The sequence below is a fragment of the Carettochelys insculpta genome, chromosome 2, assembly GCF_033958435.1.
Source record: "Carettochelys insculpta isolate YL-2023 chromosome 2, ASM3395843v1, whole genome shotgun sequence".
NCBI lineage: Eukaryota > Metazoa > Chordata > Testudines > Carettochelyidae > Carettochelys > Carettochelys insculpta.
This window is the reverse complement of record NC_134138.1, coordinates 63,040,355-63,067,224: the sequence shown is the minus strand read 5'-3', so window position 1 is coordinate 63,067,224 and position 26,870 is coordinate 63,040,355. Positions and strand designations below refer to the sequence as shown.

General features: G+C 40.5%; 1 protein-coding gene across 3 annotated transcripts in view; it reads left to right on the top strand.

Annotated features, from left to right (window-relative positions):
• The window catches only part of TERF1 (telomeric repeat binding factor 1), a 44,583-nt gene extending 17,772 nt beyond the window's left edge, over positions 1-26,811 (top strand). For 2 of the 3 annotated variants that reach the window (XR_012644408.1, XR_012644407.1), the window contains 9 exons: positions 3,280-3,366; positions 5,044-5,193; positions 8,039-8,145; positions 9,903-9,968; positions 11,788-11,885; positions 12,779-12,852; positions 22,194-22,359; positions 22,630-22,711; positions 26,420-26,811. Coding sequence is in view for 1 of the 3 variants with exons in the window: in XM_074987078.1 (XP_074843179.1) it covers positions 3,280-3,366; positions 5,044-5,193; positions 8,039-8,145; positions 9,903-9,968; positions 11,788-11,885; positions 12,779-12,852; positions 22,194-22,359; positions 22,630-22,646 (765 nt within the window). In the remaining 2 variants the exon portion in view is untranslated. Of the gene's footprint in view, positions 1-3,279; positions 3,367-5,043; positions 5,194-8,038; positions 8,146-9,902; positions 9,969-11,787; positions 11,886-12,778; positions 12,853-22,193; positions 22,360-22,629; positions 22,996-26,419 lie in introns of those variants that run through there. The other variant, XM_074987078.1, reaches the window with a different exon arrangement.
• The last annotated feature ends 59 nt before the right edge of the window (positions 26,812-26,870 follow it).

The window sequence follows — 26,870 nt, the reverse complement described above, 5'->3', positions numbered from 1 at the left end:
TATCATCCGTGAACCTCAAGGTGTAAATTCTTTTCCCGTGCACAGATATCCCTTTTGCCTCTTCCTTGATCTTGTCCATTGCTCTCTCTAGATGCATGATGAAGATACTCGGCGATATCAAATCTCCTTGTCTCATACCTCTACTTGTTCTAAACCAGGTTCCCAACTCCCGGCATGTTCTCACCGCTGCTTCCACATTGTCACTGATATCTTTCAACAACCATATCAGTCAGCTATCCGGTCCAAGTCACATTCTGATCTATACTGTCACGTGCCTTCTGAAAGTCAACAAAGCAAGTGCATATGTGTTTGTTCTTTCATCAAGCTTTCTCTGCTATGAATCTTAGTGCCAATGTCTGCTGTATGGTACATCTATTATTCCTGAACCCTGCTTGCTCATCTGCTAGATGTTCTTCTGTCTGTGATCTTAGTCTCTCTGTCAGTGTTGTCATAAGCACCTTGCTTAGATGACTTGTTAGGGCAATCGTTCTGTAGTTCTTGCACTCCAGTCTACTTCCTTTCTTGTGTATTGTCACTAGCAGAGATCTTGTCCGTTCTTTAGGTACTTTCCCTTCTTTCCATGCTATATTACATAGTAGATGTGTTTCCTGAATCATACTTTCTCCACTATACTTGATCATCTCTCCCGTGATCTTATTGCCAGGGCTCTTGTTGCTCTCTAGTCATCTCACTACTCTTTCTACTTCCTCCTTTTTGAAATATCAGTCTCACTCTTGATGCTCAGTGGAGATTATCTCTTTCAGTTCTTCAGTCTCTCTGAGACACTCGGGTCTAACTGGGCTTTGTACAGATCTCTGCAATATCTGGTCTGTTGCTGCACAATGCTCTCCTTGTTTATGAGCATGTCTGTCTTCTCATCTTTGATCACCATCTACTTCAGCTGCCCCTTCCTATTAATATTCCTAATCATTTTATACACCTCATTGTTCTTACATTCGCCATAATACCTCTCTATATTTTCACGCTGCTCCTCTAACGGTTTACCTTATCTTTTCTGGCCACTTTCCTTCTCTCATTCCATTTCACCCTATATTGATGTTGCGCCCTGTCAGAAACATCCCTTCTGATCTTCAATGCTCTCTTCTCTTGGACCAATTTCAGTGTCTTCTGTGTAATCCACTTCTTATTGATCTTCTCTTCTTCCAGAACAATCTGCTCAATTGCCTCTTCTATCACTGTGGCTATCCCTTTGACTTTATCTAAGTCATTCTCTGTGCCCACGTTCCTAATCTTCTCTTCAAGCACTGCTCTGTACGCGTTCCCTATTTCTTCCTCGCCTAGCCTCACCACTTATCTTCTTTTCTTACACAGCGTCTTACGCTTTCTTTTGAGTTTTATCTTGATGTTTGCGATCACTAGACTGTGGCCCGAGTCTATATCCGCTCTTTGAAAAGTTCGGCTCTGCTGTGCTGATGTTACCCATCTTATTATCAAAATCATATCTATCATGTTCTTGGACTTCCGATTATTCAATCACCATGACCACTTCCTACAGTCCTTTTGTTGGAGTCTTGTGTTGCAGATCACCATCTCATGATCCGTAGCAAACTCTAGTAGTTTGTCATCTTGATCATTTCTTTCTCCATTTCCAAACCTTCCCATGACTCTATTCCAACCTTCTCATTCCAACGCCCTCCAATGATCAACACATCTCTCTTCGGTATCTCCTCCAGCATCTTTGTCAAGTCTTTATAGAATAGCTCAATCTCTTCATCTGTACCCTTTGACATAGGTGCATACACCTGAATGACCAGGATGTTGAACAGTTTTGCTTTGAATCTCGCTACCATCATTCTTGCACTTATCGATTTGTATCCTAATAATGCTCCTCTAGCTCTTTTGCTAAGAAGGAATCTGACTCCTGCCTCATGCTTCGCTTCGTTCCTTGACCAAATGAGTTCGCAACCACACATCTTGCCTGGTGCTGTCCAGCGCATCTCCACCACTCCAAGTATGGAACTTGGAAAATTAGAGCTGCTTCGGAAGGAGAGGGAGAGATACCAATCACCCACAGTGTTTGGACGGTCCATGTTCTAATTGATAACACATACAATTACTTGTAATTTTCTTTTGGTAGCAAACTTATCAACCCAACCCCAGTCGCTCGATTGGTGTCACAGACCTTGTTTATCCGGGTGACGTCCAAGCCGACATCTTTTATCGTTTAGTTGTAGTGGCATCAGATTTCATTCGTATTGCTGTTTCACGGTTAGCACATTGTCACTCATATGACCAATGCTTCTCCTTTATCTGGACTGGCATGGAACCCCCAGAGACCTCATGGCAGAGTTATCTTATAAGATACATCATTATGCTTAGATTTTTGAGCTGGTGTTGCTTACATGCTTGACAAAATTTATTCTGGTAATAAATTAGAAAATTATTTGCAATAAACATGATTATTTGCTAATTGTAATGCTCTGGATCATTTTTATACATTACAACACGCTCTGGGCTTCTCTCTGAATCTGATATAACCCGTCAAAATGAAGAGCTGTAATGTGATCATCTGTGAATTAAATAAAATGTGGATGACACTAGTTCAAAAGCAGGAAAATACTACCATCTATGTGAAAGATGTATGACTGGGATAAAGTATGGTGCCCTAGCCTTCAGAACAAGGGCAGGAGATGGATGGCAGGAGATAAATCACTTGATCATTGTCTTCTGTTCTCCTTCTCTGGGGCACCTGGCATTGGCCACCGTCGGCAGATGGGATGCTGGGCTGGATGGACCTTTGGTCTGACCCAGTATGGCCATTCTTATGTTCTTATGACTGCTGTTTGAAACCAGAAAATAAGAATTTCAGGGGAAGGCTCAAGGTCCACCATAGGAATTAGTTGTGGGATAATCTGCACAAGGAAAAGTTTTGTATTAACTCTCAACAGAGGTTGTTTTAAATCCTTGTACAGGAGGTCACTTCACAACTTTTTTTGCTATTAACTATTATATCTGGATAATTCTTGCCATTCATATAAATGTCCAATCATTTTTTGAATGTTGTAGTTCTTGTTTACTTACCCACACTGTGACGTAGGTAGGTGCAGAAAAATAATAAAATATACATACCATTCTAAAATTAGTAATACAAACAAATTATTCCAACTGTAATATCTTTGGGAATCAGTAAGTAGGAAGCCTACAGATTTGATATCTTGTGAAGCTGTGCAGAAATAAGTTTTACGCTTTCAGATTTTTCTAAGTGATGCTACATTTTAGAATATCCTCTAGATATAATTTATTTATCCTCCATTATAGGCCATAGCTGTCCACATAGAGAGAGGATACTTTAGGGAAGCTACAGAAGTCCTTGAAAGACTGTTTACAGCATCAGACTTAAATAAGGTAATAATGGTAATTTCTGTCTCTCTTTGGTTTTGGGGTTTTTACAGTACTTTATATTTTCAGCTTTGTGTAAAAAAATTTAAAGCGGGGATGGAGAATCACAGGCTGTGCATTCCTCTTTCAAAAGAGTCATGCAAATGTGGGAATTTGAAAATGCAAATGAGATACAGATTTACATATGACACTTCATTTGCCTATTCTTTCAAAAGAGCTTCTTTCGAAAGGAGAAAAGCAGTGTTTCTGGGAAGAAGGGTTCTTTCGAAGATGGGGCTTACTTTTGAAAGAGCCATATCTACACTGCTTTTTCTTCTTTTGAAAGAAGAATATGCAAATGAGGTACCAGATATGTAAATCTGCACCTCATTTGCATTTTGGATTCCCCTCATTTGCATGCCTCTTTCGAAAAAGGAATGAAAGTGTAGACACAGCCACGCTGTTTAGCTTGGGGTTTGTGTTCCTTATTCACTCTGAGAGCAAGAGAGGTGGCTGACAGTTATCTTCAAGGAGTAGACAATACAGGTTTGTCCAAATTACGATTTCACCAGTGTAACTGGAATTCAGTGAAGAATTTTAGTGGGTCACAAGCAAAAATAAAATCTCTCATTCGTCACAGTAGTTGTCAGTACAACTCCAACGGGAGTAAAGAGCAATATATTAGTCTTTTAAAGCAGATGATGCTTGTCATACTCCCAGGGAACAGAATGATTGATTAATAAAGGCGTCTCGTGTTTATATAGTATCTTATGAGTAGAACCACAGTCCTTAGAATTTTATTAAATATTCAGTCCCAGGCCAAGCATGTGGTGATTGTGGTGGGAAACAAGGTCATTCCATACATTCTTATGATTGTGATGGGTTCTATAGCAACTTTTTATTTTCAAGAAACTTGAATGCTTTCTTGAAGCATGGAACCTCAATTGTATTCTGGTCATGGTAATGAGTTTTTCACATAAACCATTGTGGCATGACCTATGCACTTCCTCTCTGATTAATACCCGTCTTCACTGCAGTTACAATGGTCATTTATAATATTTGCTTCCTTATGGAAGGTGTTTCTTACCACAAATTGCTGAAAAAGGAGGACCTGGAACTGAGAGTGACCTCATCTTCTAGAACTGGAATTTGCAGCGCTGTTTGCAGGATTTGGAAGGCTGTTGCCTGGAGTTTCTCACATCTCGATCCAACTTTTTCCTCATTCCTTTTTGCTCATTGACTTTCCTTTTTCTGAATATTACTAAAAATTGCTCAACTCTTTGGTAGGTTTTAGAGGCAATTAGAGAGAACAGGTGTTATTTAGTAACAACTGAAGTACTCTGAACTGTCTACTTTACTCTCCTTCCCATTTCCTTGGACTCATAGGATAGGCTTAAAGAAGGTGAAGAGGAAATCACGGTCGTTTGGGAAGTTTTGGAATCTGTAGGTTAATGTTCAGGCAACCCAAATCATACTCACCTTGAAATGGATCTGGAACTCTTAAAGCATAGCTAGAGGACTCCTGTTACTAGTAAACAGCTTTCCTTTCTTGTACCTTTTTGATAACAGCTATGCCCAGCCCATGCAGAATATAAATTTGGGAAGTGACATTAAGCATATCATATAAAATATTTGCAGGTGTTTATATAATTACATGCAATTCAACAAATTTTGGTGTACTTCAAATTTTCTTTCTGTTTATAGTCTTTAAGAATGAAGCTGGCCTTAATAATTAATGGGAAGGATCCATATCTGCCTTTCCTCCAGACCTTCAGTTATAATCTCTTGATCAATAAAATCAATTCTTACATTGATATTTTCTTGAAAGAAAATGCAGCAGACTTTCTAATCAAGGTATGTCGAGTAAACACAAAGCAAATCAACTAATAAAAATGGTGCCTGATGAGGCAAAATAAAGTGGATGGAAAATGAACAGGAGATAAGCTGAACTTGTTCACTACCTAAAGCCCTTTTTTCAGAGAGGAAAAAAGCCTTACCTTACCACATAGGTTCTGTTAATAAATAAGATAAAGCACGTTTGAGAGAAGATTGCAGTGTGAATGTCGCAAAAATTACTACAGAAAAAAATCTTAATAGGGGATATGAAAGCATTGCACAGCAAGCTCCATGTCAAATGTACTGAGGCACCCAGTATGCCACTTCAGAAGCATCACTGAGGTGAGTCCTTGCAATGTCCAAAGTACTTTCTGGTACCTGCAGAAGAACCCCAGGGAGCAAACAGTCCCATCCTTCCACAGTCAGCTCCTTTTCCCCTCCTGTGTCCGTCCATTGTGATGCCCATACTTCCCTGGCATAAAGAAGTCCCACAGATCAACCTCGTATGGCTACTTTGTCCCCTGGTACCATGCAGGGAGGGGAATAAAGTAAACGGGGCCCATATGTGGGTCAGAGTGAATGGTGGCAGTCAGGAAGGACACCAAACTCAGTCTTCAGAAGCATAGCTGCTGCTGTTATTGATGAATTCCATGCGTGTGTATGCATGGGGTGGGTGTGGAAAAGTGCAAGTAGATTGTGTCATCAGGTTGGTAATGAGAAGCGAGCTGCCATCAACAAAATCAATCTGAATTCATACAGAATAAATTGGTTTAATTTTTTTGAAACTCATTTGTTACAAAAATACAAGTTTTAACTTTAACAATAATAGGTGTAACAATTTTAGGCACAAACAAGTTTGTGTCCTTTTAACTTCCAATTGTAAAATGCTCTATGACTTATCTATGGTATTAAATAGCTGACTTCAATACAGTAAACCCTCAAAATGCATGATTTCACGTTGTGCTTAACTTGCATTAACATGAGTTAAGCACAACTCAAAATCCTGCTGCCCCTGGCTCTGGCCCATCACCCCTCACAAGTGGATCCGTTCAACCCCAGCCCTGGTTCAAACCCCTCACCAGCTCATCAACTGAGTAGGGCTCTAGTTCAAACCCCTGCAGCCTGGCTCACCACCCCTGTGTGTGGCTCCAGCTCAGCTCCACGCACTGGCCCCCTGCAGCCCTAACCCTCCCCCCGCTTAACCCCCCCCCTTTTCTCCTCCCATGGCCCCAACCCACCGCCAGCCTTAACCATCCCCAGCTGCTCCCCCAACCCAGGACTTACCTTGCAAAAGGAGCTCCAGGTGCTCCAGCTGCCGAATGCACATGCTGCCACAGAAAAAGCCACCCTCTAACTTATGCAAAATCTGGGTTACGTGAGGGTGCCTGGGAACTGCTGTATTACACTTTTTCTTCTTCTTCTCTCCTTGTGTATAAAAACAAATATATCCCTATTGCCTAAGATAATCTTTGTTAGTGTTATGGGTACACCATTATCCTTAAATTCTGAGCTAGCAGACACTAAATTGCAAGAAAGCTGGAAAGATCTCTTCATGCAAGCAGTACTATTGAACTGGCTTTAAAGTAACATTTGTTCCCTTAGCAACTGTTACCTTAAAATGTACCATGTGCAAGCTCCATAAACTCTTGTTTTCTATTTGGGCTTGCATAACTTAAGGTTTGTGGTGTCAAATGTGTTCCTCTTTAAAGTGACTGACTGATGGTTGAACTTTGAAAAATATTCTGATAGAACTTACAAAGTAACTTAATGAAATATAGGACACAAATCAGATATCAGCAACAATAACATACAAAAACCTGTAGGAGAACACTTCAGTCTCCCTGGACACTCAGTAACAGGTTTAAATGTAGCCATCCTGCAACAAAAAATCTTCAAAAACAGACTCCAAAGAGAAACTCCAGAGCTATAATTCATTTGCAAATTTGACACCATCAATCAAGGATCAAACAAAGACTGGAAATGGCTGGGCAACTACAGAAGCAGTTTCTCCTCTGATGGGCTGCAGCTACGCTACGTTCCCCTTTCGGAAGTGGAATGCAAATGCGGCCAATCGGAAATGCAAATTAGGTGCAGATTTACTTATTTGCACACCTCATTTGCATAGTGGCAGCCACTCTGTTCCAGAAGTGCTGTTTTCAGGGGAAAAAAACAAGCAGTGCAGACAGGGTTTATTTGAAAGAGAACCCCACTTTTGAAAGCACCCTTCTTCTTAAAAAAAAAAAATTAGGAAGAAGGGTGCTTTCGAAAGTGGGGTTTCCTTTCTGATGACACCGTTTACACGGCTGTTTTGACTTTTGAAATGAGCTCTTCTGAAATTGAGAGCCTGTGTGAGTATGCAAATGAGGCATCAGATTTTTAAATCAGCACCTTATTTGCCTTTCTGACTGGCCGTGTCTGCATGCACCTTCTGAAAGGAAGGCGCAGTGTAGCCAGAGCCGTGCTGTTGACACCTCCATATCAGCTGCTGAAAGTGTGCCATGTCCGTCCTGATTGAATTCACCTCATCACCTCTGGCCTTCCTCTTGATTGGCACTCCCTCCTTTTCATGAGCCTGTATATTTAGAGCTAACTCTGGAGTCTCCACAACATGCCTCTGACGAAGCAGGTCTTTGCCCCCAAAACTTATGCTCCAAAACATCTGTTAGTCTATAATGTACCACAGGGCTTCTCGTTGCTCTAATTAACTATATTCTTAGTATTGTCATCTTAATAGCATAATGTTGTTAGAATTTTTTTAACTACTTTAGTAATACCTAATGCATTATAACAGAAATGTATGTTGTTTCTTTGCTACAGTTTGTGATCAAATAAATTTACCACTTGCTGTTAACTTTCTGAATAGGCAGCCACAAAAGCGGTGGAGACGAAAAGACTGGAAGCAACACTGTCACACAATAAATCTGGAAATATTGAAACAAATGATGAAAGTAATTGGGAAACAAAATGGAGGTTTGTAAGTGAGCACCATACTGGTAACCATACCGGAGTTTCAGTGGTACTTGAAACTAGCTTTTTAGCACTACAGGGTAGAGTCCTGAAGTGGGATTGGGATCCCTTGGGTCTTACAGGGTCCAATGCATTCTAGTGGGAGTGGGTAAAGTATACTTGGTTTTGTAGGAGAGATTGGGTGAGCTACCCCAGACTGCTGCAGTTTCCAGGACAACCACAATTTGTAAGAGTGGTTTTTATACTTAGAAAGCGATAGAGCTTTTATGTCTTATAATAGAAGTATTTTGTACATGGTTAAAGCAAGTTTTGTTTTATCTGTTAATTGTAAAAATTGTCTGAGTTCCATTTGTACTCATACACATACTATATTAACCAACCATTTTTGTTTGTTTCTAAGTTACATAGGGAAATCTTTGTTGTGGGAACTAAGGTTTTTGCCGGTGAGAGTGGGATACAAATGTAAGAAATAATGTGAGAGTGGGTATTAAGGGACTGGGTAAGAACAGGATTTAAAAAAAATGCAGGCCTCTACTACAAGGAGGTAAAAGAACTCTTCCAAAAGATAATGACCAACAGAAAACAAAAGCTACAAGCACATGGTTTCATTTAAATGTGGGTTTTTAATAGAAGTTGGTGGGGGCTTGGCAAGAATTTGGTAAGATTTGAAGATGCACATTTTAATTTTAACATGTCAGAGAATAAAACTTTAACAGTTAAAAACATTGAAATCTATCTAATTATTCTGTATGTTCAAGCTCTGTTAGTTCGTCCATTAAATTCAGGTATTTATACTATTATCTGAAAAGAACAAGGAAACAAGGGTTACGTACCCTGGTATGCTTCTGCCAAAACAGAGGGAGGAACTCATCCTTAGTTCACTGATTCTAGTAAATTGCGTTATCTGTTTACTAGTTGTAGTCGTAATATAGAAGTAGTTGGCTCTCTTCCAAACCTCTCATTCAAAAAAAAAAAAAAAAAAGCTGATTTGGAGTGAAGCAGGCATTTAAAGTTCTTAACGCTTTTGTTGAAAGCACTGACATGCTTTTAATAATTATGGATGTTGTAGAAGTTTGACTAAACTTGTGAATTTGGAAACTGTTTACCTTTCATTCTGACAGAATGTCTTGTGGTGGTTATTGAAACCTAGATTTGTTATAAACTGTTTCTCTCCGAAAAAGGTGAGGAGGTAGTTGATCTTCATTGTGTATGTAGCCCTCACTACTACCATTCTATGTAAGTAAGCATTTCTCTCAGCCTGAATGTTTCACTAAGGAAGGTAAACCGGATGCGATTAGGCTACAAGTGAAGAGTAATTGTACCGTGTTGTAAGGATGGTGCCTTACGTAATGACTCTTGAGGGAGAGTTGTAGAATACAGGATAGGCATGATTTAATTGAAGAAACAGTAGAAATCATTTGTAGGCTCTATGAAGGGATTAGAATAAAGTTTGAAAATACTAGTCTTCGAAGGACTTATTTTTAAGATTTCAGTGTTAAACTTGTATTCTCTTTAGTCATGTGTTCCTGTTTTTAAGGGTGGGTACAGGCATTGCCACAGCTCTGTTTTTTTATGCTTTGGGTAGATTTAAAGATAGGCCAACCATTGATCTGTATGGAGATTAATGATTCTACATAACTAACTTGGGTATACTTTGTAAGATGCTTTATTAAAGAGGGCAAGTTCACTTGGTTAGACAGAAGGTCTGAGGTATAGGAGATAACTTTTGGCTTTTAAACATTTCTATCTTTTTTTTTTAGTAACCAAGAAGATCAGAGAAGTATTTCAAACAAATCATCAGAGAACATGAGAGACCATTTAAACAGGTAAAGAGAATTTTTTTGTCACGAGCTGTGTGAACTTTTTATGGAGAATAGCAAATTTGTCAAAAAATGCAATTTTAGGGCAATCAACACTATTCAAGAATTCAACCCAAATTCTTAAATAATCATATCTGAGTTTTAAAAAAAAAGTTGGTTTGGGGGGGAAGCAAATTTTGAAAAAAGCCAAAACAGCTTGTTATTTTTCAAGTAATGGCACATGTCAATTCCATTGTACACTGGTATGCTCCACCCCACCCCACAGCAGTACCTTTCAGGGCAGTTTGCAGGCCCTCTGTTGCCATGTGCCGCTGTATGCTGGTATGAGAGGGTAGAGTTACCCCCAGCCCACCTCTCTTGGTTTCTTCATACCACCAGTGGTGATTGTCCAGAATGTACTTGTAAATAGTAGAAAACCATCAACTAGAATCACTTACCTGCCAAAATGGAAGCGCTTCTCCATTCAGGCTCATGTGAGCAAGTTGTCTCCTCACAATGCACTCCTCTGAGAGCACTGCTGGACTGATTTATAGGTGTAAAAGAGAATTGGACCATTATTTCAGTAAGGTCACATTTGGCCACCATCTCAGTTTTCCTTATAAAGGAGGATAACAGGCCCCTTTTCTCCATCTTCATTGTACCTTGATTCCTAAAGGGCCTTGCCAGATTATACTCTCAAGCGCTATGCTAATGAGGTTTCTAGAAATCGCAAATGGTTGCCCATTTGCAAATTCACACAGCTATTTAGCATAGCCACATGAGATTTCGCTGTCTGTAGAGGGGAGTGCCAGCAGTACAGAGGCTGTGTAGATGTGCTTCTGCTGTTGCCAGCCCCTTATGCCTGAATTTCACTCACTGGATGTGGGAAGAGTATTAGCATTCTATCTAGTGTGAACTTAATCTTTCTGAACTTCCTTACAGCTTTTTGTCACAGTTGTTGATAGAGTTATGGACAATTCAGTTTCCTCCCAGAAGATCTCTTCCTTGGTCTCTTCCAGCATGCACTTGTGCTACCATCTGGCATAATCCCACCACAATAGAATGGGTGCGTTCTACTAGAATACAAACAGCTTCTGCAGATTTCCTAGCGCAAACCAAATTGTTGGCATTTGTAAAGCAGACACTTGGTCATCTGTCTGTCCCTTCATTTCTCGTTAAACCATCAGTCCAAAGACCATGCCAAATTTGGATGTGTGGCCCTGTGATCATTGTTTAGATGGATTCTGTAGCCACCTCCATACCAGTTTGCTTTTGAGTTGCTTACAACAGAGTTGATATGTGCAGTCATTCAAAGAAGAAACAGCTATTTACCTTTCCTTAACTTCTGTTCTTTGAGGTATGTTGCGCATGTCTTTTCCCCACCCTCTGTGCCTTTGAGTCAAATAAGTATGAAAGAATATAGAGAGGATCAGGGTGGTTCTGCTTTCTTATACCTGTGTACACTGGTATGTGGCAACAGAGGATACTCAAGCTGCCCCAGTGGATACCATGGAGAGGGGGTGCGTGTGTGTGAGAAAATGTGACATCTTTGCAAAGGGTCTAACAAACAGCCTGTTAGTGGAATGTTGACATGCAACACACGTTGAAGAACAAATGTTACCGAAAGGTGGGTATATTTTTAAAGTTTCTAAGCTAGAAGTTTTGAAATGTCACTTCAGATTGTTTTATTTTGGTGAGAAAAAAATGAAAATTCCGTTGCAGTTGGAAAAAATAACTTTTTTTCCAATTCGGCAACCAAATCAAAAAATTGGTTTGTATATCTGTCATGCATCTTCCTGAATGTTATTCAGCTGTTCTGGTTCTTGTATCTTTATGTATCTTGCAGGTCAGGCAAACGGCTTTATTCCCTAGCACAGAACACACTCTGGAAGGTAGAAAAAGTGCCTTCTGATGAGACAACTAAATGCAGAAGTCCTCTTCAAAGTAAGTATGCTGTGGCTTTTATTAAGACTCATGGTATGCAGAATTCAGGTAACGATTCACACAAAATTTATCTTGACACACTCACAGGCTTTCAAATATTACCTTTTTGTGGCTGTTTTTCCTGACTTAAAATTTGCTGTTAACTTGTTCTTCAAATGCTCCATCACTTTTGGTCTGCTTTTAAGACAGGAAAGCAAGAACCAAGATGCCTCAAGATTCTGTGTGATTTTTTTGAGAGCCAGATTCTTAACCGTACCATGGGTTTTGAAGACCTGGCAACCAAAGGATCTAGGAAAGAGTTAATCACTTCATGATTTATTGTACTTTAGAGTATGATATTATAGGAAAGCTATTAGTAGTGCCTATCCTGGGTTGACCAGGACAACTCTGGGGAGAAATTCCTCATTCTGTGGGGGAGCAAGATCCAGGTAGGCCACGACTAGCTGTTTAAAAAACAGGTGTAACAAAGCTGCATAGATTTAGGATGTTGAGCTGCAGGGGAGATGGGCGGGTGGACAAAGGTGAATGTAAATAGTAAAAAGGTGGATTTTGTATTTTTATATCTCATAATAGAGAACAGTTTAATGCTGTTCAGAATTATTGTTTTAACAGCCATTTAAAGTACAAGGTGTAAAACTCTCACAAGAATTTAGTGGCCATTTGTACATATTCTTTTTTTTAGTACACTGGTAGACTGTCAGATTCTCCACTATGTTTATCTTGTGCAGGCACTAAACAGTAGTCCAAAGTAGATGTAAAAGACTTACAAATCAAGTAGTAGTATTCTCTGCTTGCTTTGTTCTCCCTTCTCACAGGCATAAATGTAACAGTGGAGAATTTGGTGCAGAATGTTGACATTTATCGATCTTTGTGTTCTTAACTGATTAATGTAGGTCTCAGTGTTTTGAAGAACAAAGAAAATGGTAGAAAATCTCTGTCTCGCAGGCAAACTGGACGAAAAAAACAGGTGTGTGTGGTTTTATACTGTAAATGGACCTATAATTAGTCTCTAAAATGTATGTGTATTGTATGCAACCAAAGGAAATAAAATATATCATAAAATATATAGTTACTGTGCCGCATATTTCTAATATTCATGAAACTCAGACTTTCCAAAGAAAATGACACTCAGTGGCAACTGGCAATTAGATTTCCCTTGCTACAGCCTTCTGTATTGTATGCTTGAGTGATAGATTCTAAACCTAGTTAACTAATTAAACAAAACATAAGGATTAGCTAAGCTAAACTGTTTTCTAACAACATCCAACTCCACAACTAGCTTGGGAATTTTTTTGTCAAATCACACTTAGACTGAAAGGCACAGAGAGAGTCTTGAAGAATGATGCATTGCAAAGTGAATTATTTAAATTACTAACCAGTTGATCCACTTAGCCATATCCACATCATTTTCTCCCAGTAAACAGTTTTCCTTAAGATGTTTCATTCTTGGAAGTAGGCGTCATGATCTTGCACTGCTTACATGTGACACATTTTCCATTTTTACTCAGGGAACAAATTTTCTTTTTTACTCAGAAAATGAAATTTTTTCAAAATATTCCTAGATAGGTTCTCTGTTATACTCGTCAGCCATGACAGTTTTTCTGTGGCAAAAGTGTGGGGGAATATAAGAAGCTATGTGTGTGCTGAATGTCTTCCCTTCTTCTTTCCAGTGCAGTCTGCTGTTTCTTTCTCTGATGGTGTCCTTTCCTGTATATTGTCTCTCTCTGTCTTTAAGACAGTGTCTTAACTAACTCCTCTGCAGTGCTTGGGCAAAGTCAATTACCACAAAAGCACAGAGCAAAAACAAGCCCATTGAGGTTGTTTGTCTTTGCGCATGTTGCTTTTTAGTTTGCTGAGAAACAGAAATTGAAAGCCCAGAACTTTCAAGAAGCAAGAGCTAGTGGTTAGTCTGGTCAGACTAGAACCATTAATTCATTTTTTTATGAGGTTCTAAGTTTACATAGTGTGTTTGTGTTTAAAATTAAAACAAAAACAGATTTTTTTAATCTATTTTTATTCACTTGGAACTAGATAATACCTAATTAATATGATCTAGGTCAGAGTGAGCAAACTTTTTACATCAGGCCCCGCTTTTTCATCCCTGCAATTAGCAGGGTCCACTCACCCATCTAATCTAATCCAAACCAACAGAAATTTTGCTTATGTTCCTATGAAAAAAAATATTTTTAGCATGTGTCAGCAAATAAGTGTGTAGAATGTAAAAACTTTATTATTGAGTATATAAATGTGAATACATATACATAAAAACAGTAATGTGTTTCAACATTTTTAATGGGATGGATGATCCTGAGACTTAGCAGCCTTACGAAATTCGATGCCCCTCAGAGGAGGTCCACTCCACATTTCGCTCACCCTGATCTAGGTTAAACTTCAAGACAGCAATTGCTGCAGCAGCTTTGGACAAGCCAGCATCAAGGATTTTGTCACACAGTGGCTTAATGTTGGGCTGTCACATTTGTGAACAAAATGCTCCATTGTGAGGGTGAAAATACATGAGATGGACTTTTCATGGTATACCTATTGCAGGTGATAACATGTAACTTCCCATGATCCTGTGTTTCATAAATCCTTACCAATGTAGCAAATGAAGAAATCTGTTTATAGGCACTATTTTAAACATTGATTACATCAGACACAAACTGAAGTACCACATAGATGTGGGAAACTTTAAAATATTAGTTTAATATAAGGAAGTTATGAAAGGTATATTTAAAATTCACTTGACTTTCTTTGGTAACAAGACTCTGTTGTTTTGAAATAATACATCTCATATACAGTTAATCTGAAATGCCTGTCATGATGACCTTTGCAGCAGTGATAAAATATTCTTGTAAAGCTTAGAGTATAGCCTTCAGTTTTCAGCGTTGAGGGGCATTCTGAAGAGTCAACCAGATAGCATAAAAGCATTGTAAATCATGTGTGAGAGTCTCCAAGCTGTCTTTTACAACAATCTGACACCGGCTATTTCATCCTTTTATCTTGAGTTCAGAAGGAAATGAATAATTTATTTTTATGACTCTTTCAGAATAACTAGAAGAGAGAACAACTTTCCTGTTGTTTACCGTGCTGGCTTCTTTATTCCTCCCTTTTATAAACAGCTGGTATTGAAGTCTAAGCACTGGTTAAATTTACAGCCAATCCTCAGATTAGACCACCTACTAATAAGAATAGCATTGTTAAGCTACTCACATCCATACCCAAAGACTAATGTGGAGCCTTTTTCCTACATCTAAAACATTGAGTTGAAACACAGCTCATTTCGAAGCAGTGTTTAACAGTGGCCAAAACTTCCCAAATAGTTGTATGTCTGACAATCCACCTTAGAAGCTACAGACGCAGCCAGCATTAGTTTATCACAACAAAATGCCAGAATCATGTTTGACAATGTGTCTGTGCCTTAAAATATATGTTTCCGTTCTTGCTGAAACATAGCAAAATTGCTCAACGCCAATGCCCTATTTCTTGTTTCACTTCTGAAGTGGCAAAAACTGCCACTTAATGTGAATAATTTTGACACATTGCACCAAGATTTAAAAAAAACTATTGTGCCTCCTGAATTTTTACTGCCCACTAATGCTGAATAGCTGCATATATTATAAATATTTTATTCTTTGCTGTGGTAGTTCTGCATCAGTAGTTAATTACAAACACCTTTCCTGTACTTGTGCTGATTTCAGGGATGCTCATGCAAAGAGATGTTTGGAAGACCAGAAGCTATGATAGTTAAAGTTATTAACTGTCTTGTAAAGTCAACTCATTTAAAAGCACAGAAACCCAACTTAGCATAGAGAAATGGATAAAAGCTGGTAGGAGTTGGAGGAAAATTGTTGAATTTCTAAATTCTTATAAAGAACATAAGTGGCGGGGAGGGCAAATCAAATTATACGCAGTTGCTTTCATGACCCCATAGCTATTTCTGCAGAGTAGTCCTGTCAGTGGGATCTCTCAGTATCTCTATTATCCAGTGTAATTTTTTGGTATTCCAAAAAGTTTGTCCGCTCATCGAAATAATTATGTGGGTTATGTAAGACTGTCTGCATGCCTGAAAGAATGCTGTGAATGTCACAGAAGAGGTTGTTGACTTCTAGAACGCTGTTTTCATGCAGTCCCTCTTTCAATGTTAGCTTTGTTTGCTCCTGTTTCATAAATGGCATTTCATTGGAATGATTAGGTGCCTGTTTTCAACTTTTCATAGCAACATTTTTCAATTAAGCCATGTATTGCACTCTGATGCAGCACTATTGAAAGAAGCATTCTGTAATTTCTAATGCCTCTCAGCAGTAAATCAATTTCTACAGAGGGAAATGCCACTTACTTAGGATTTAGGGTGCTAGAGGGGCTCAATTTTGTACCCTTTTTTGTGTGAGAAATCCTTTTGTCCTATTAGTAGCCCAACTGAAATCCGTGGGGCTTGCAGATGGATCAAGGGATTCAGAATTGGACCTTTATTTACTTGTCAAAGAAGAAGATATTTCTGAGGGTTTGGTGGGAAGGATTCCACTTAAATTGTAAGGATGTGCAATACTTGTTTGTGTAGATACAGCCTTTATGTATAACAAGTTCTTTTGGAAAATCAGGCGCTTTTTCAAAAAAACACAATGCATCCACACACAAATTTCACTCTTTCAATCCAAAATTAAAAGAATGCAGCTCTTCTTTCAGAAGCCCTCCTCCACTCCCAGATCAGGAAGAGCAGTCCTCATAGCGCTGGATTTTTTGGTCCCTGGCCCATTCTTTTGAAAAAGCTGGGGTTGTGTGGATGCCTTCTATCAAAAGAGCTCTTCCAGATCTTCTTTCAAAAGATCACTGCAACATATAAGCAGCCAAAGGTTCTAAGAGGAATTTGTAGTAGCATGTTACAGAGGATTTAAACAGTTAGCTTTGGTTTTGTAATTATTTGATACCAACTTCTCAGTTGTGGGTCAGTGCTGACTTTACACCTTCTGCTTTTGTGGGCATGTTCACCATTTGGTTTAATGCTGCTACTTACCACCTGTTAACCTGGAACGATTCTAGCCCTGAACAAATGTAACCTATTGAGTGTCTCAGTGTGTACCTTGAAGTAGAGTCCTTCATCCTACATTTTAGGAATGAGCTTTGGAAGGGGACACTCTCAAACTGCATGAGAGAGCTTGACATTCGAAACAGAAATCCAACTTTGAAATAGAAATGGAAATATTTTTAGATTGTAAACTGAGTGGGGTTGGTGTCTTTTGTTTTTTACAGCTCTGGACATAATGAAGCTCCTATGCTATTGGTACCTTCTGGGTGCTATCATGTTATTCTTAAATAATACACAGGAGTAAGGAAGGGTCTGGTGAATTAAGTCACATAGATTAGTGCAGTGTTTGGGACCCCCTGGGCTGTAGGCAGGTTTTAGAGGGCTGCCAAGCAGTACCAGCATTAGACCTGCTGAGCCCGGGGTAGAAAGCCAAACCCCATGGCATGGAGCTGAAGCCCAAGTCCCTGATCCCTGCCGCCTGAGGCTGAAGTCAAAGCATGAGCAATGTAGCTCCGCAGTTAGGGAGGAGGTTCATGTGGATGGATCCTAGGCGGTTGTCCTGATTGTTACTCCCTACTTCTTACCCTGGCTTTTTTATGCAGGAAACTAGTTACTGTGGCACAAGTGGTCACTGAGTTTTTATAGCATGTTGGGGAGCCTTAAAGAGAGAGGTTGAGAACTCTAGGTTTAGAGTGCCAGTAGTGCTGTGATTAACCTTCTGGCAGCCCTGCCAGGATAACCCACCCACTAGGGGTTATTCCTGTATCATTAAAACATTTTGTTATGGTCCTGGGCTGAAAATGACAACTGAGTAGATGGAGACTTACATTTAATGTGTTCACATTATGAAAGAACAGGGCAGAAGCAGAGGGAGGTAGGAGCTACTTGTGAAATCTGCCGCTTGTTCTTGCTGGAGATGTTGCCTAGTTGATCCAGTTTTCTGCTCTAAGCAGCTTACAGTGTTACTTAAAATATGTTACAGCAAGGGGTGATGTAAACAGTGCAGTGTGAGAATGAAGAAGGTAACAGTAAAAAGTTGAGGGGTGTATTTTAGTTCCTTCTTGCTCAGAGTGGTTTGAAGATTAGTTTGCCCTGCATGCATAAGCCTGCTGATGGGGAGGACAAGGGAGCAGTTGACCCAGGGCCTAGCAGTTCAAAAGGGCTGGGCTCTCTAGCCACTGGTTTTTTACTGCTGTGGCTACAGCTGAAGCCTTGGGCCCTTCAGTTGCCACTGGAGGGGCATGCTCTGGCCAGCTCTGAGGGGTCAGGAGAGGGGTGGCACAGTGCTGAGGGTTGCCCCCCAGCCTTGCCCCTTCTGGGAGCATGAAGCTGGGCAAGAGACATTTTTTCAAATTCAGTTCCAAAATTAATCCTTCAGGAGCCACAATGCACATTAATATGACAGTCCTTAATAAATAATGTCAAACTTTTTTTTTTATCACCCCGATTTTAAGAACAGTGCACAGATAATGATTTGTGCCAGTAAGGAAGTTGTTACCCCATCTCCAGACTGTACCCAACTCAGCCCCCAAATCCTGCCCCGTCCCCAGGCTTTACCCCCCATGCCACAAACCTGGCCCCCCATCACCTGGATTAACCCCTCTGAGCTGCAACCTGCGCACCCCCCACACTTCTAGGCTTGACCCTTAAGAGCCCCAACCTCCTTCCCCCCAGGATTAAACCCTCTGAATCCCCCCACCTGCTCCGGACTTAATTCACCTCAGCACATAGTCCTGCATCAGCTGCTGCTGCTCCCCACTGCCACTTCCCTCTCAGCGTGGCTGCGCAGCCTCCAGCAGGGGCAGGCTCGGCCGCCCCTCCTCCAGCTTTCATGTGAGCTTAGGGGTGGGGTGGTGCTCTGCCCAGACAGCTTTCCCTTCCAGCCTTCCTGCTCTGCTGTAGCTGATGGCTTAGCGGCTCCAGCTGCTGCCACTTAAACAACAAAACTAAATTCAGTTTGTTCAATGCCGCACAACTGAATTTATATTTTGTTTAAGTGCCGGTGGCAGCCACCTCCAGAGCCAAACCTGGAGGCAGCGGAGGCAGCTCTCACAGCCACAGAGTGACCCCTCAGAGCTATGTGCGGCTCTGGAGCCACAGGTTGCCAACCGCTGCTCTGAGCCAAGCCACCTGTGAATTAACAGAAGACCGGCTAACACTACTAATCCCCACCTAAACGGTAAAGCTCTGTCTTCATTTATTAATTAAGCCATTGTAAGCAGTGACTTAGTGACATAGTGACTTGAAAAAATATCACCGAGATTTGGACTGTACACAGAGGTCAAAAGGTCAAATTTTGGCACTCTGCCTCCGATTGGCTGCTGAGCCCTGTTTTAGAGGTTAGCCTTCTCCATACTTTACCCTGCAAGTTGAGATCAGCTGGGCACTTGAGTTGACAGTTCCCTTAAATTTATTGTTTTGAGGAGGGAGTTCCCAGAGAAAGGCCTGTGTTCTGGATTTTGCTTTTCCTATTTGCTGAAAAGACAGTTAAATTGCTGTCATGTACACAAGAACGTTGTGTTTACTTCCTGGCAGATTGATTTAAAACATAATTTTAATGATGATTAAAATTAAAGTAAGCAGGAAACCTTGGTTTAAACACACTTGTATATTTTTGCTTTTGTGCTTTTTACTAACATTAGGTTGACTCTCATTGATTGGTAACCATTCAAACATGTTGATTTTTTTTAATCCAAACTGAGCCTTTACGCTAAGCTTGGTATTTCTTTTACTAATCAGGAGGATGCAGCATACTATGTACATTTAAGGAAAGCTGAGCTATATAATTTCTTTATTCAAATTTGTCATTTTTTTATTTTGAATTATTAGAAAATGGTGCATTTCTTATAAACTAGGTATATTTAACTTGTGATTTGAGTCAAACGCTAGTTGGATGGAAATGCTAATTTGACTTAAAAATACCCAAAAATAGCATTTTAAATAGGTTTAATACAGAATATCTTAAATATGCTAGATACATACAAATTCAAAATGTTTTACTTCCAAAACTAACTGATTAATAAAACACAATATTATCTGCAATAAGTAAATTGAACTGATTGTTCTTCAGGATTTTAGAACTATGGGTTGGACCTCCTTGGTCCAGCACCCAGGGGACCTGACTGGTCCCAAACGAGGGAGTTTGCTACAGCAGGGGAGGTCGTCTGAGAACCCTGCCACTTCTCTGCCCAGCTCTGCGCCCGCTACCAGCCAGCCCCTGACCACCAGACCAGCTCCACTTGTGGCCCTGGCTGGCTGCCAGCCCTGGTGTCACCATGGAGCTTCTGTTGCTGGAGCCCCTGCCAGTGGCCTGGCTAGGCTACTGGCCCCTGCCGGGCTCCCAGATGCTGTCCCTCCTGCTGTCAGAACTCCCTGGGCTCTCTGGTCTAGGAACCTCTGTGGTGCTGCCAGACCACAGATGTTGCCAGACATGCATGTCCTGGTTTAGAAAGGCTCAGCCTGTAGCAGAGCTTATCCTCCTCTGTTTGTCCTTTTTCATAAATCAGAAGAAGAAAAATAACATTCCTGGTTTGCAGCTCCCAGTTGGTTTCTTGACTCTAAATCAACTATTCAGTCACATGGGCTGCATGAGCAGTTGAGCAGCAACTCTGTGTGCCATGTATGTAAATGAAGTTACGTCTTCTAGTGTGACCTCCTCGTGCCATGAAAAGAGCACCTTTTTGTATAGCATTTCACTTTCTTGCTATCTACACTGCTGACAGTTGCTGCTGGGGAAGTGGACACCATGGGCATCAGATGTGACCTGCTTGGCCACCTTGAACTGGTGACTTGAACTAAATCATTTGAATAATCTGAAATGAAAGAACTATTCATTGCATATGCAGAATAGGTTACTGCTATGTGAAGTCAATTTAGCACTTTAGCAAAATCTGAGTCCAGGTGCATAGCCTTTGACTTCCTCCATTTTTTTGTGTTGATCTTCAGCAGAAAAATTGTACAGCTTATTATTTCAGTACATTATAGTGAGTGTCAAATAGATTTCTTTTAAAAGTGTTCCTGAGTTTATATATGAATTCATTTTAAATCATGGGTTTTTATTGAGCCTGATTCAGTTTGGTCTGATTGCTTTGTTTATTACTGTGTGGTGATTCTGGGTGATTTTGTTGTTTTGTAATGTACAGGAGGTCATACTAGATGATCTTTTGTCCCTTCTGGCCTTTAGCTTGATGACTTAAGACCTTTTTTCCATTGATTCGAGTTGGGGATGTCTCTAGCGTCACTGGGTTTGGAACTTCTTTTGTGTCATTTCTGATAACTCAGTTAATTTTATGTTTAATTTTGTATTTGTGGACCTCTGCTAATTAGGCAAAATACACAGTATACAGCTAAGTCTTAGATTAGTTGAGAGATATCATGGTCTTCTGGTTAGTGCACAGGGCTAAAACTGAAGTGAGCAGCTGCTGTGTGTGACCTTACACATGTTGCTAACCAGTCTTAAACAGAAATAATATACATGCTTACATTTAAAATCCTGAATGAAAAATACTAAACGTGAAAAGGACAGACATTTGAAATACCTTTTTGGTTTTGATATGCAGTGTCTCCTTTTAATATTTCTCAAATGAAGCTGTCACAGAAGCAGCTACTGATGTATCCTATTAAGTACTGTTTAATATCTTAATGGTCATTATGTTTATCACTTAATGTTAGTCTTGGACATCACTGATAACATTTTCAAGAGCCTACCAAGCTTAGGCTGCTTAGTAAATTTGAAAGCCGCTAGGTGAGAGGTACATTTTGAAATTCTAAACAGTGTCTTTATTATGTTGTTGTGTGTAAATCTTCCAAACACAAACAGGAAAGTATCTCCCTGGCCGTGTCTACACGTGCCCCAAACTTTGAAATGGCCATGCAAATGAGCTCGTGGGAATAAGGGGACTTCGAAGTAGGCAGGGTCCTTTAGAAAAGGAGCCCCGTCTGGACGAGACGCACGGCGGCAAGCCGTGTCAATTTCGAAGCGCCGCTGCCGCCCGCATGCTAATGAAGCGCTGAATATGCATTTCAGCGCTTCATTAGTAAACTTCGAAATGGCCATTTGCATGGCCATTTCGAAGTTTGGGGCACGTGTAGACATAGCCCCTAAGTACTAGATGTAACCTGGAAACGTAGACTACACCTGTCTTTAATGTAGCACTATATGAATGCATGTACCTTAGGAAGGGAGGTATGAAAATGAACATTTCTTGGACTTATCCTAAATGCATTGAAGTAGACCTTTCTACAAAGAACATTTAGCGTGTACAATTGTTTTCTTCTTTCTAAAGCGATGGACTTGGGAAGAAGACAAGAAACTGAAGGATGGAGTGAAGACATTTGGAGTGGGAAACTGGAATAAAATTCTAATTCATTACGACTTCAACAACCGAACCAGTGTCATGTTGAAAGACAGATGGAGAACTATGATCAAGCAACACATTGCTTGCTCAGACAGTGAGAACTAACTTTGACTCGTGCCCTATTTTTCCCATGAATATTAACATACCACTGCCTAGCTATTCCCAATAATTTTGGGCAGAAAGCATTGTGGACAGTTTCTTATAAAATAACTTCCTGTGTGTGAATTGTTAATACAACACGCAAACCTAATGTTTCTCTCTCCGTATCTGCATACTAGGAAAATCAATATGTGATATAAACTTTTAATCTTACTACTTTTTCCTTTAGAATTTTTAATATTTTGAATGTGTTTTAATCCTGCAGAGCAAAAGGTACCATAAGTTCTCATTCGGCAAGGCTAAGTCTCAAGACTAGCATCTTGAAAGTGAAACCAGACAAATAAAAGGTATAAGTCGTCATCTATGTAGCCCCTCTTGCTTGAATACAGATTTCTGACATGACGTAAGAGATGCTGTTTGTCTGTAAGGTGTATATTATCACTAGTAAAATATATTTTACTTCATTAGTAAAACAGTTTCTGTAATAAAGATGTAAATATAATGTAAAACGGTAAGCTGTATTGGTAGCTTTTTGAAGATACGCATCATATCAAAGCAATTAGTGATAGTGGTACATAAAGGTTTGCATCTGCAATTACTACTGGGTTTTTTTTATCATCAAAGAGAATCAGATTAAGGTAGGTCATGCAGCATCAATGTGATGTTTTTGATCTCTGTCCAGCATTTCATTCTTGAGATCTTGGTCAAAGTGGCTTATCCGCTTACTCATCTGCAGGCATGACTGCACAAAAATCTTGCATTTCTAATTTGCAAAGGTGGGGTTTTGGTTTTGTTGTTTTGGTTGTTTTTTTTTTTTTAAACAAATACTCCATTTGTAAAGAACTTTTTTGTAAAGATGGCAATGTGTGGTAGTGGAGAGCATATGTATTGTCAACCCCCCTAAAAGAATTACAGCAAACTGTTGGAAAGATGTCTGTCCTGCTGCCACAAGTGAATATTAATGTTATTTCTTTCACAAAAGAGGAATAGAGGTGGGGTGGAGTGGGAGTGCAGAGTAACATTGTGATACTACCTAACACTTGCAGGTCACTTAATCCTCTTGTTAGATCTTTTCTCCCATTCGTGACCCTGGACCTAGTTGCAGCCTTGATTCCACTATGACTCTACCAGTCAGCATATGGAAGGCTTGAGATGTGTGTTTTTATAGCCTGTTTAGTCAACACATGACCAGTCACTGTGCACAAGGGACAGTATAGATGGCTTAAAGAGCTGTTCTGTATCTTCTCACCATCACCTAATGAAGATATAAAATTCGGGGAAGGGCAGGTTATAAGTGCATCAGCACGCTATTGGCTCATATGAAAAGAGTGAGTACTGTCTATGCAAGACGTGTTTTGTAAGGAGCATCTGGGATGGCTCTTTGTCTTAAACTCTTTGTATAGAATGCTCAAATCTAAAGGAAAAGGCTTTGTGGGTCAAGGAGAAAATAAACATACTTGTTCATTGGGGCTGGGTCTACTCTTTCAAAGGAATGCTGGCTACACAGCTATTTTTAATTTGAAATCAGCACTTTTGATGGGCTGGGGAGCCCCCTACTGCTATGCAAATGAGGTGGTGAATATTCATATCAGTGCCTCATTTGTATTTTCAAATGGTCATAATTTACATACCCTTTCCGAAAGGGAGAGGTAGTGTACCCACAGCCTTGGTAAGACAGGCCCATGCAAATACTGTAGATTGTTAACAGGCTAAATGTAAATATACATCTTGGACTCAAGGCTGCAGGCCATGCTTACATGAGGAGGGTGAGTTCTAGTCACATCAGCCCCCAAATCTTTTACATTGGCTGCTTCTTAGCATAATTGGTTATACAAGAGTTCTGTGTGATGGTGCAGCTAAAAGGGCTAATGCAGTCTTTGAAAGCACAAACGGGAATCTCAAGTAAGAGTATAATGTTTATTTCACTCATGTATTTGGCATGTAATGCAACCAATGTTGCGATACTGCATCCCATTCCACTGGCAACAGTTCAGTAATGATAACACTGAAGAGGGTTCAGAGAAGAGCTCCAAGAGTATTGAAGGATTACAAACTATGCTTCACAGCTGAGGCGGGCACGCTATGGCCCAGGGCTGCATCCAGCCTATCGCAGTTCTCTGGGCCACCAATGTCCCAAAGCCCAGCAGAACCAACAGGAGCTCCCTGCCTGCTTCACCACCTCCTGCCCCTCCCCAACACACACAGCTCAAAGTGGCCAGCTGCTGGGGCCAGTGTATGTCTGTGTGGTACATGCCCCTTGCCAGGAGAAAAGGGGATAAGGAAGAGGGTACAGTCCTTGCAGCTCCACCTGGCCAGATGGGAGATGTCTTGGCCATGCTTACAGCTGCAGGCAGCTCCTGGAGTCACTTCCTCCCATGGCACACACTGTGCAGAGATGTAAGTGCTGGCCCCAGCAGCCAGCTGCTTTGAGCAGGGTGTGGCAGGCAGAGAACCTGCCCAAATGTCCCACTGTAGTGTTGGCCAGGAACCATTTAGGGTATGTACCTTGCCAGAGCCTACACTTGGCACCTCCGACCCCACCCTCTCCTCTAGCCTTGTCTTAGGTCATAACCCAAACCTTCTGCACCCTCTTCTGCTCCAGTCCCACCTCTTCAGAACCCACATCTGCTCCTGCATCCCACTTCCCTTCCCCAACCTTCTTTCTGCACCTTTCCATCAGTATAGGAATGTGCAGCCCTTGCTCACTTACCAAATTCTTAGAGTAGCTCCTCCATCAGAAATTATTGCACACCCCTGCCTTATACTGATTGTCTCAAGGAGCCCCCTAGTTTAGCAAAGAGAAAGTTAAGGGACTACTTGTTAAGTCTCTTAAGTACCTCACAGGAAACAAATATTTAATAATGGGTTCTTGAGTCTCTCAGAGAAAAGTACATGAGCTAATGGCTGGAAATTAAAGCTAAACAAAGTTTGGAAGTAAGACGTGCATTTGTAACAGTGAGGCTGTGTCTAGATTGCAGGCTTTTGTCAGGAGACCTCTGGCCTTCCATATCCGATGCTTTCTGCCAACATCCCAATCTTCCTCGTTCCACAAGGAAGAAGGGGTGTGGCAGTACAGAGGTTTTCCTGACATTTGGCCCTGTGTGGATGGGCCGAATGTTGGGAAAGCCTCTTCCAAAAGAACTGTTGTCAGGAGGTACACAAGTGTATTGTGCAATTTGCATCTTTTGCCAACAATTCTCAGCAATCTAAACATAGCCAGAGAACAATTAACCATTGGCCTAATTTGTTGAGGCTAAGGGCAGTTTCTCCACCATTCGATAATTTTATAATGAATGTAGCGTGCTTTCCTAAAAGAGATGCTCCAGGAATTAATTTGGGAGAATCCTGGGGCCTGTAGTACACATGTCAGATTAGATCAAGGGTTCTCAAACTTCACTCCACCACAACCTCCTGACAATTGCTACCTGCCCCCAGGAGGGGCGATGGAATCCTCAGCCCTGCCATCCTTGGGGTAGCAGTATAAAGTGCAAGGGCTTCTGAGCCCCGTCATCCAGGGTTGACACCCTCAGGCTTTGGCTTTAGCTGGGGGCTGCATGGCTCTAGCTTCAACTTCAGTCATGTATTCAGCAAGTCTCAGCCAGCCTTAGTGACCACATCAAAACAGGGTTGTAACCCACAGTTGGAGAACCCCTAGACCAAATCATCACAACGGACTCCTTGGGCCTTGGCATCAATGAATCTATGAAACTGAAGAGAGCCTCTAACATCAGGAGTCTGTGATTTCAGTAGTGGGCAACCCTAAGGTGGTGTGCTGTAGGAGATTTGTCTTCCATATTACAGTAGTCAAGCAGCCAAAACAAATGCTATATTGAAACAAGAAGCAGAGATACCTGCAATTCATTCTTGTTCAGTACTGTTACCATGGGAATTTCAAGTGTCAATTAAACAGTGGAAACAGAGCTAAACTAGTAGCTTTTGAAAATCCTACCCAAAACTTTTAACCAGTGAATGGTAATTCAAGTACAATTAGTTACTTATTTCACTGCTGTAGTCAAGATACAATTTTAAAGTAAATGAGCATTTTTTTCTTTCAGATGGATCAAGCACCTGTTACATCACTGCAGCAGGGACAATAGGACAATGCAGACTAAATTTACAATTCTCTCCATGAAAGAACACTCCTTTTCAAATCTAACATTAAGAATTACCTGCAGTTTAGTTACATTACTGCTTTGTTTAGCCTCATTTGTCAAGAAATCACTTTTGTGGTGATAAAGTCCTTGAGGTTTTCCATGCAAAATAGAAAGTTAACTAATTGTGTAGCTTAAAACATTGAATATGAAGGTGGCTGCCTGCATTAGACAAGGGGAACACATACAGTGCTAATCCATCTTCTTTAAATGTTTATGTTCAATAACATATATAGTTGCCTTGACTTGTCTGACGGGGCACTGAGGTGCAGTACTAGTTCCTCGGTTTCTTCACTTCAAGCTTTCCTAGTGATTTAATAGGTGGGAGGGAGAGTACTTTTTCCACATCTAAACA